The following is an 11,143-nucleotide window of genomic DNA, read 5'->3' on the forward strand; positions in this document are numbered from 1 at the left end:
AAAGAATAAAGGTCAGGGCTGGGGAGACAGCTCGACACTCTTGCCACCTGCCTGGCAAGTGCAAGCACCCAGGTTCGATCCCCAGTACCACATGCCATGTGGGACCCTGGGTGCACCATGTTGGCCACGGAAACACGGCATGGTGGTACATGGCTGTAATCCCAGTGCTGGGGAGGCTGAGACAGGAGGATCACTAAGAGTCCAAGCTGCTTAGCAAGACCCTGTACCAAAGAAAGAAACAAAAAAAGAAGAAAGGAAGGAAGAAAGAAAGAAAGATTAAAAGAAATAAATGAAGGTCCAAGGCAAACAAACGCTGCCTATTCTGCATGCAGTAGGCTACCCTCTGTGAGACCCAGATCTGGAGCTGGCCCTTCCTTTGCATTCTCTCTTTGTCTCCCTTCGCTGGTTCGCAGCAGCAGCAGGAGCACCTGCTTCTACTCTCTTACATCCAAGCTGAGTAACTTCAGTGTTCCCCATACATTAGTGTTCCTGGGTCCTCCTTGTATTAGGTTTGGCCAAAGGCTGAGATAATATCTGAGTCTTGGATTAAATTTGACACTCTCATGCCTCCTTTTGCTTTTTGAATACCACTAGTTTGGTTGTCAGTCAGAGCTGTCGAATAAATGGTGTGCAAAGGAGCCATTCTTCTGAATTTCCTTCAGAAGCTGGAGGTGGCTGTGCTGATCAAAAAGCCATGGTGTCTACACTCAAATGAGATTTTCTTTTCTCTGCACTACTGGGTCCAGACACCCCACCTGTTTTGCCTCATCAGCTTCTTCCTGTTAGGCTCTGCCAAACATGCGCACCAGGGGCAGAGGGGAGCTGGGACACAGAGAGCCCACTCCGCCCACTTTGCTTGTGGTTTCTGCCAGCATGGACATGGCAGGAAAAGCCCTCTCCCTAGAAACAGAGTTGGGGGTTTTCTAAATCTTTCCACACTCACAGGAACCTCTGACAGTGTCCCAGAGGCTGGAGAATAAAAAGCCAGGCTTCTTGGAACCTAGGAGCTTGAGGAGAGGCCCTAGGGTAGTCATCTTGTAGAGGTTTAGTGGGAGGAAGTAACCTCAGTACTCTGTAACTTGGGCCCGCACACTGTGTTGAATACGCCATCTTGGACTGCCAGTCCGTAACCTGTACCTGTACCTCTTCTGCCCTGGCAGAGCTCCTGGGCTTTCTTTACCATTTGCCATCCTACTCCTCTCCAACACATGCCCTTCTGCCTCTATGCATTGGCTCTGCTAAAATTTCATCCTATTTGAATTCTAGCCTCTCTAACCTATACTGCATAGGGGACCAAGGTAGCATCTTTTTTCTGGGCTTGCTTCTCCAAGTCAACAAATACCTATTGAATTGTTTACTGTGTACAGAGCATCATGTGTCTTTGACCAGATACGCAAAGATGAGAAAGCCTTAGGCTGTCCTCGTAGTGTAGCAGTGATTGTCTGTATACTTGAAAGGTGTGCTATGTGCTTGTGAAAGATGGAAAACATATCAACCAAACCCATGATGGAGAGAGATCTGTTCTGGTTAGTCAAATAATTGAGTTAGCAAGATGAAGACGGGGTAAGATCCTAAGAAGCACACACAGGTAGCAAGTAGAGAGTGTGCTACCTTCTAAAATGAGTCAGCTCCTTCTGAACACAAGGATTCATTTTCTAAAGAAGGGGTTTATGCAAGTTTGTGGCTGGAGCTGGATTTGGTGGTACTGGCAGTAATGCTGAGAGAAGGCCGGGGCTTCATGCTTGGCGCTGGGCAGCTGGCAGTCGAAGGGCAACTTCAAAATAGAAAGGAATACTGAACGGGAATTTCCATTAGAAAGTTTGCTGATGTGAGATGCAATCTCTTCACTCTGCACAGTCATCAGTAAGACTACTTGCTCCTTAAGGACTTGACCAAGTATTGAATCATTTCACAAGTCTGGAATCAGGTCTCCATAGAAGGCTGGCGATCCATAAATTATGTATATACTTTTCATTCTTTATCTTTCTCCTCCTTACATTGTAAACACTCCATAACACTGATTGGATTTTAAATTCTTTCCCATCAGCCTTGGTTATTGAGTAGCACATGTTTAGCAATGAGCTAATTTCTGGATTTAGAGTTTATTCTTGCCCAGTTCACCTAATATCATGTTGTACAGGGTACCCACATGCCTGAATATGGCAAGTCATGAGAGTGCAGTGCTGACCCATTGCACTTATTTTGAGGCCATTTATTTTATTTTTTTGATTATAAATAAATAAAAGCATAAGATTGAACATTTGGACATCTGAGCAAAAATAAAAATTGCTCATAGATTTACTAGGCAGATATAACCACTGCCAACAAGCTCTTTATATGTATATATATTTATAGATAATAAAGACTATATATAAAATATGTTCATCAAATGTTACATTCTCTTTATTTATATTTAGTTAAATCAGGTTCATGATATTTATAAAAATATTTTACTGCTTCTTTGATGTTTTGATACAAAATTTATACTTCATAATATCTTCAAAACTAGTATTTCCTCACTGTTTTGTAACACATTTACTGACACAGTGAACATTCACGTGTATATATTATAAATTTATATCAGGTAGAAATATTTTGACACATTGAAAAGCACACTTATATTCAGAGGCAGAATTTTGGACTTACCTGAAATGAAACTCAAGAGATACAACCCTAGCGGACCATGCAGGGTTTCAAAGGGTTTGCCGAAGGCATTGTACATGAAGAAGGCTGCTCCCACCATGGTTAGAACAACAAGGATTGTGGAGAAGAGAATGACGTTGACGTGGATGCTCACTGGAATTGCTTTTAGCAAATCTGGGAAAACTGAAGATAAACCAAGGATTAGAAGAATTTCATTATCAGTAGTCTGCAAGTATAATTTAAAAAGTTAAATCCCCCTTCTTTTATTCAATTGAAAAAATCCTTCTGATGAATACATTCTCACTTACTAATTTACATGGAGTTTGCAAGATTTAAAGCGTAGAATTGTTTTATGGAATTGCTAATAAAAACTGACAAAGAGGAGATTTGAGAGAATTTTTTTTTTGCCCTTAAACATATGCAATTGCTTAAACAAGTGCTGACTTTGTAACACATAACAGTACACTGTAATGTCCATACTTAATGACATTTCTCACCAATCATCTTTTAAAAATCTATCTTAAGGTTGGGGATTTAAAGAGAAGGTTTTTATATTTCCTTTGTTTGAAAACATGGGTTCTAGCTCATCCCAAAATTAAAGAATGGAGCATTTTCAGTCAACTTCAATATTTTGATGTAGCATAAAGCTCTGGGAAAATAATTCTGGTGTTAAAGGAAATATTTTCCATTTGTAACACACGCCAAAGCTATTTCTAGATTTTGTGTGCATGGTAAGTTTGCCTTGTCTGCTGAGGAAATGAAACACTTCCTAAATGTAAGGTTTCTCTTACCAGGTACGGCATTAGCATGCTTGCTGTGAGCCCAACAGGCATGGCCAATCTCAGGAAGTGTAATTCAGTTCACAGTTTTACAAACATTTAGCAAGTGCTGAATTTATTTACTGAGCACCTACTAGGCACTGGGCATCGTTCAGGTTACAAAGCAAGAGAGGAAAGGTCCTTGTCCTCTCAGAGAGATTATAATCTAATGAGAACAGGCAGTTGGCAAGCAAACAACTAAGCTCGATTACTCATCTCTGGAAATAGTCACTATCAATGCTTATGAGGTAGAAGTTTTTCCTCAGCCATTCGAGACTCAGTAGGCCTTTGGACTCCTTGACCTTCACAGGTGCTACATTTTCTTTATTTTTCATAATAGGAGAAACACACTGCTGAGAAATGCACATTAAAACTCTGAAATACCACTTTCCACAACCATGTAAAAAAGATTGAACCAAATACCCTGTGCTAGGTGGCGTGTTGGAAAAGAGAGTCCTGGGAACAGTTTCCTGAGACTGGAAACTGGTACAGCTTCCTTCAAATAGCTGAGCATTGTCTATAAAGTAGTAAAACATACATACCCCTTAGCTCAGCAATTTCACTTCCATGAGTCTAACCTATGGACATTTTTGTGTTTGAATCCACTAAAGTGCTATAAAGATATTTATCTCAGCAGTTTTGGTAAGAACAAGAGTTTGAAAATCTACACGTCTAAGGGTCAACCAGATAGCCCAGCAGATTAAATCGCCTGCTTAGACAGACACAGGGGCCAGGGTTTGATCCTGGGCCTGCTCTGCTGGTCCCACCCGTGGGACACACTGAGATGGTGACTGAGATGGGGTGGTGGGGCGTGTCTTTAATCCCAGCACTTAGGAGGCTGAAAAACAGAAGAATCACTACGACTCTGGTCTGTGTAGTGAGACCCTGTAGACCCTGTACTAAATACAAAGAAAAAAGAAAATCAACATGTCCAGTAATAGTAAATCCATACAATGGAATTTTAGTCAGGGATTACAAAGATTGAAACAAATCTCTAAGAACAAATGTGGAATTATCATCAAAATGTGATGTTAACTGAGGAAATAAGCCAAATAAAGAGAAATGTGATTCATTCTGCAATGTGGAGAACAGCCAAAAGCAATTATTAACAAATAATTATTTAAGCACTTTGATTTAATTCTCCCAACTATCCAAACAGATAGGTAACGTGAAAAATGAAGCAAGTGACTATCAACTATGTCCCAGATTTGCACTAAGTGGTGGAATAGGGATTTGAACTCATACCTCCCTCTCACCCACCTTGTTAGAGCAGCCTCAGGGAGACGCATGTGAATCAAGGCTGAGACTAGCTGTGCACTGAGCAGGTGATGCTGCTTGTGCCGAAAGAGACAGAGGACCATTTCACTGTGTACTGTTTTTATACTGCTTGAGGAATAAAAGCTTGTGCCTTGCTACAAGCACAATTGACTTTTTTAATAATTAAAAGATAAATGAAGATATAACAAGTTCCTGCGACTGTTACGGATTGAAAGAAACTTGAGGGACATATTGTTTGTGGCTATGAATTGTGACTTGAGCAAACCATATACATAACTGAACATGAGCCCAGTGTTGGATAATATTTTGCAATTATTATTGATTCTGTTCAGAGCAATATGGTTTTTTTTAAAAAAAAAAAAACATGGGTGAATGGATAAAGATAAAATGAAAAATTTCCTCAGCTCTGGAGAGCAGGAGTAGGACTCTGTGTAAGTTCAAATTCACAGATACTTAGCCCCTGTTGCCAGGATTGCAGTGGTCCACTCTGTCCTGTCTTCCCAGGGCATGACAGTCTCCTACTTCCGGACACATAGTTAGTCTTATGACAGCCTGCTGCCCAGAGTTCCCAATCATGAGGAAGTTCGACCAACCCAGGCTACTGTTTTGACATTTGGTCCTTGCATTTGTCCAGCTCTTTGCTTGGATTTTAGAGGCTTAGAAACCTGCTTGTATCCATATTTCCATTGTAAAAAGCAATTGGGAAGCTTCCCACTGGGGAAGCTAGGTTAAACCCTTCTGCAAAGTGAAAATTGCTACTGAATTGAAACAAATGCAGACAGAAGTTGTGCTGATTAGCCTCCTGGAAAGAAAAGCCAGAAGCAGAAATAAATTGTCATGTGGAGTATTTTAATTCTTATGAAAGCTTCTAAAATTCCCACTCTTGTAAGAAAGTCACCCAGAAGGGTACTAAGCCCTACATGTTATCTATTGTCAGTCTTCTTCTTTTTTAATCAAATATCCCTGAGTCTGTAATGATCTGCTAGAACGTGGGTAAGAATCCTCAGCCTCCTGGCCAACACAAATAGATCTTGTCCCTGGTTGGAGTGGAGGGCAGACCATTCAGATAAACATTGAGAAGTATCCCTTTAAGGAGCGTGGACATTTTGTCCCCAGGACACAGATTCGTTTTGTCTTTCTGTTGTTTTAGGTGCTGGTATTACAACATAGAGAAAGGACTTGAATATTTTCTTCTGGCCTGTAGAAATTACTTGATTAGCTGTTGACAACCTAGGAGGAGTTACTTACCTGAGCAGGTAGCTGGTGCCACCTTAGTAGAGCAGCATTAGTCTCTGTGTTCACAATTACTGTACTCTTCCTCTTCTTTATCACTGATTCCCCCTTTCTATGAGTCAATATATTGAGATCTCATTCTTAAACCTCCCCACACCTCTAGTGGCCTCTCTCTCCTTTATCCCCAAATGTCTTCAAAGAACAATATACAAATAATAAGGATGGAATGACAACCAATAATTACATAGCACTTGCTACATTTGAGGTACTTTACCTATATTGCATAATGAACAGAACACATTCAATTGGCAGTGCAACATGAGCGAAAGCATTTCATCTTTGGTGAATGCGATTTTGAAAACACCAAGGCACAGAGAAGTTAAGTGATTTGCGTAAAGTCACACAATGGCATTGATGGTTTGTTTTCGCTCCCACCACCTTATTAAAATCAAAGTAAAATTAGCACAACAAAATATTCACCCCTTTTCTGCTCTGAAAGTCTTGATGAATAGTAAATGCATACAGTTGTGTAGCCACCGCCACCGTCAAGGTGGAAGGCAGCTTTCCTGCTCCAACCCTCCCCTCTGTATCCCACCCCTGACCCAGCTCCTGGGTGTGTATCTTTATAAAAATACACCACTCACTCCCTGCAGTGGGTGAGCCATTTCTCCTGCCCCCAGCAATATGAAAGAGTCCCCGCTGCCCCATATTCTTGTCAGTACTTGGCAGGTTTTAAAAAAATTGTAACCAATTAACATGAATGTAGCCTACTCTGCTGTAGTTTTAATTTTCGTTTCCTAAATGACTAATGAGGTGAAGCATCTTTTTGTGAGTTTATTTGCATTACATTTATCATTTTTGATAATGTTTGTTCATATTTTTTGTGCAGTTTTATTGGGTTGTTCATTATTACCGAGCATTGAGGAATCTTTACGCGCGCTGAATATAAGCCCTTTATCAAATAAATCAGTCACAGATATTTTCTCCAAGACTGGGACATGTCTTTTCATTCTCTTATCAGTATCTTTTGAAGAGCAGTTATTATTTTTATGAAGTCTAGTCTATCAGTTTTTTCTTTTGTGTATCATGCTGTAGATGCCAAATCTAAGAAGTCTTTGACTCATGCAAGTCACAAGTATTTTCTGCTTTTCTTCTTAAAGATTTTAGTTCTAGGTGTATTGTTAAATCTGTGATCTTTTGGGAGCAAGGTCATTTTTTTTTTCTTTTTTCTTGTGAACATCAAGGTTTTTAAAAAATTTTAATGAATACAAAATAGTAAAAAAAAAAGTACTAGAAATGATACAAAATTCTATTAAATAAAGTAATAGGAATTCAACAGTGGTTGCTATATTGCATGAAGTTATTTTCAAATTAGTTGTCTAGGTTACCAGATATAAACCTACAAAATTGGATTTAAAAAAAGTAAAATAATAACAAAAAAAATTATGACATTAAGAAGAAAAAAATAAGAATAAAAAATTTCCTTATAACTTTCCACAACTACAAATCTGAAGACAGACTTAACACATAAGCCAGCAATACTATGGCCAGAATTTTGCCTAGAAGAATTGAAAAGCATATGTCTACACACAAATCTGTATGCAAGTGTGTCAGGTAGCTTTATTGCTTTCTATTAAAAACTGGAAATGATTTAATATCCATGTCATAATAAGGGTGACTGGATAAGTAAGCTGCAGTGAATTCATATAATAAAATACTACTAAACAATAAGAAGAGATCATTACTACACACAGGCATTATGCTAACAAAGAAACTGGACTCAAGTGGCTTCAGGTTGTATGATCGCATATACATGACTTTCTGGAAAAAGCAAAATGATAAGGATAGAAAAAAAAATCTGTGGCGACTCAGAGCTTGGAGTAGGAGAAGGCATTGGCTACAAGGGGGTCCAGGGAGAATTGGGTGATAGAAGTGTTCCCTACTTTGATCATGCTGCTTCATACATGCCACTATGAATCAGCCAAAATTCATAGACTTCAGTTTTTCAAGGGTAAGTTTTGTTGTCCATAAATTACACCTCACTAAAACTGACTAAGCCGAGAATAGTAGGGAGAACAAGTCCTAGAATGAGCAGGGTCTTCCGGGTATGAGAGGGCTTCAGCCATAGTGACCATGCAGCACAGAACCATGGCTTAGTGAAAGAAAGGGAACACTGAGGCAAAAGCCCAGCACCCCCAAGCTCTAGCTCACTGTGATGTTGAGCACAGAATGTACCCCCACTTCCCTGTCTAGAAAATGAGAGTGTTTAGCCTAGAAAAGGGGCAGGATTTGAAATTAGCTTGTATTCCAATGCCTTTTCTGTTAACTCTTGAAACCTTTCCTTCCTTGTCTGAAAATACAATTCATTTTACTTTTCTCTCAGATTGGGAGGATTCCCTGACATCAATGTACGAAGTAGCCAGAACACAGAAGGTACTCAGCATAGGTTCGTCATTTATTATTTTTTAAAATTAAATTTCCTTGGTACACTTTTGATAAAAACAGTGATCACGTTCATTGCAGGAATTTGTACCTGTCCATGATATATCGTAGTTCCCTTTCATCCCATTCCTCTCTTCTCCTTTCAGCTGTTCTTTCCCTTCTTAGTTCCAGAGGCTTTGTTTTCATTTTTTCCCTTCCACTCTTTTTTCTTTCCCCTCTTTCCCTTTCCCCTCCATTTGAATATTTTCTTGCTACTTTTCAGTGTCTGTCATCCATTTGGGTCCTTATTTGCACTTTCCTTTTCTCACACAAGAGAAGCAAAGTGACATTTAAATGTTTTCATTGTTGTGTGTCCCTGGCTAAGGCCATTTCCACCACTCTTGCTAATTCATCCTTCAAGGATGAGCCTTGAAGATGCTGCTGAAGATTCCCCTGTCGTCTCTGCCACATCACCAACTCCCGCCTCCTCACGTGAGTTCCATGAGAGCTCAAGCACTCAGACTTTTCTCATCCTGAAAAGACCTCCCCGCAGTTTCCTAGGAGCTGCTGCCTCTTTCTTTACTTTCTCTACCGCAGTTCTCCAGGGAGCTGTCTGCACCCGCTGTCTCCATCCTCTCTCCAGTCATTTATTTATTTATTTACTTATCCATTCATTTATTTATTGGGTACAGGGTCTCACTACACAATTCAGACTCATGGTGATCCTCTTGTCCCTCCTGTCTCAGCCTCCCCAGTGCTGGAATTACAGGCATGCGACACCATGCTCAGTTTCAGGCCAGCACTGTGAGCCTTCGTTTTGGAGCAGACATGGCATGGGGTATTGGGGATCGAACTCAGGTCCTTGCACTTGCCAGGCAGGTGCTTAGACCTCTGTGCTATCCTCTCGGCCCTCTCCAGTCTTTCTTTAGCCCACTTGAATACTGCTGCCTCTCCCAAGGCACCAAGAATCTCAAAGTGGCCAAGTCAGGGAGACTCTATCCTCACCTGCCTGGCCTGTGTTCGGTGCAGCACTGCATCCCTGGAAGAGCTCTTCTCCTGACTTCTGGACACCCTACTCTCCCGGTTTTGCTCCTACTTCATTGGCTGCTATGTGGTCCAACAACTCCGTGGTCGGTTCATTCTCCCCTTCGGAGTTGCCTGGGGGCAGGGGTGATGCCCTTCTCCTCTCTCTCTCCCTCTTCACGGACCCCTTGGTGTCCTGTCCTGTGTGCCAGGGCTTGGCAGAGGCACCCTCCAGTGAATGCTTCAGCCCCTGTGTGCCCTCTGAATTCCACACCTGCGCATCAGCGTCTTAACTGGGGTGTTGCCTGGGCATCTGAGTGTGTCCAAACAGGAGCTTCACTCTGCTTCCTCGCACGAGCTTCCTTTAGCCTTCTTCATTTCAGTTGCTGGCCGCTGTTCCACCCTTCCCTGCCATCCATGGTCCTTGGCTTTCTCTTTCTGTCACTTTTCAGGAAAACCTTGTGGCCTTACTTTCAAACTTTGACTGCTTCTCACCATTTCCCTGGTCCACCCTGACCCAAAGCGCCACCGCCTCTTGCTTGGATGACTTCCAGGGCTAAGTGGTCGCCCTGCCCCCACTCTTGCTTTCTGCAATATACTTTTAACCTGGAAGCCAGAAGGATCTTTGAAAAATGGATTGTTTTTATCAGTCTCCTGGTTCAATCCCTCCAGTGCATTCTTATCTCACCTAGAGCACAAACTACACCGTTACAAGGCCTGCAAGACCTCACACAGCTAGAGTCCCTGCCAAACTCTGACCACCATCTGCCCAACTCCCGGCTCACTGTGCTCCAGCCCCGCCCCCTTGCTCTACCTCAAATCAGCCTACTGATTGCATGACATCCAAGCTGGCAATGAAGACTAGAACTCCTCCGATGAAGAATGGGGCTCTGGGGTTTCTTGGGAAGCCCAGTGTGTCCGATTTTTTTTCCAATCTTGGGAATTTTTTATTTTTTAAAAACATGTTTGCAGTAGGTTGCTGATTTCCAATAGATGTCATCATGAGAATAAGAGAAATTAGATAAATGTGACCAACAGTTGACAAAGTATTCACACATTTGAATTATACCAAGTCAAGAATGAGGAAGAAGCCAGTCAAATAGCTCAGTGGATTAAAGCTCCTTCAAGCAGGCACAGGCACCAGGGGTTTGATCCTCAGGCCTGCCATGCTGGCCCCTCCCCCCGGGGCACGCTGAGACTGCAATTGAGACTGGGCATGGTGACGCATGCCTATAATCCCAGCTCTTAGGAGGCTGTAAACAGGTGGATCACTGTGAGTCCCATCTAGGAGTGAGACCCTGAACTCCCTGTAGACACTTCCCTGAATTAAAGAAAATGAGGAAGAAAGTGCTGCAAAAGATAACTGAGATGACACTTGTGTTCCTGCAGTAAAACCAGCAACACATCCATAGCAAGCGAGTGATCGCCTCACTTCCAACGTTTTCCCCTCAAGAACAATTTGAATTTCTTTGGCATCCAAAATCTCAAAGGTCAGTAATGCTTCTGCTAGATTCTTATGCTCTTTTGCATGACTTATCAAGATATGCTTTTGTGGTGGTTGATCGATTGTGTCACCTTGAGAAGTTAAGAGCTTAACTAAATCAGCTCAGCAAGTCCATCCTAGAGTGACTCATTCCTTAAAGGAAAATGAGAGGGCTGGTGAGATGGCTCAGTGGTCTAAAGCACCTACTTAGAACAAGCTTAGCAGAGCACTGGGACCGCGGTTC

At 41.7% G+C, this 11,143-nt stretch overlaps 1 protein-coding gene across 3 annotated transcripts in view; it reads right to left on the reverse strand.

Moving 5' to 3' along the window:
• The window catches only part of Clrn1 (clarin 1), a 76,961-nt gene that overhangs the window by 19,763 nt on the left and 46,055 nt on the right, over window positions 1-11,143 (reverse strand). For 2 of the 3 annotated variants that reach the window (XM_023704070.1, XM_004643922.2), the window contains exon 2: window positions 2,647-2,826. In XM_023704070.1, coding sequence (XP_023559838.1) covers window positions 2,647-2,826 — 180 coding nt within the window. Of the gene's footprint in view, window positions 1-2,646; window positions 2,827-9,012; window positions 9,020-11,143 lie in introns of all 3 variants that reach the window. The other variant, XM_004643923.2, reaches the window with a different exon arrangement.

Source organism: Octodon degus, unplaced genomic scaffold, assembly GCF_000260255.1.
Source record: "Octodon degus isolate 3935 unplaced genomic scaffold, OctDeg1.0 scaffold00186, whole genome shotgun sequence".
Classification (NCBI taxonomy): domain Eukaryota; kingdom Metazoa; phylum Chordata; class Mammalia; order Rodentia; family Octodontidae; genus Octodon; species Octodon degus.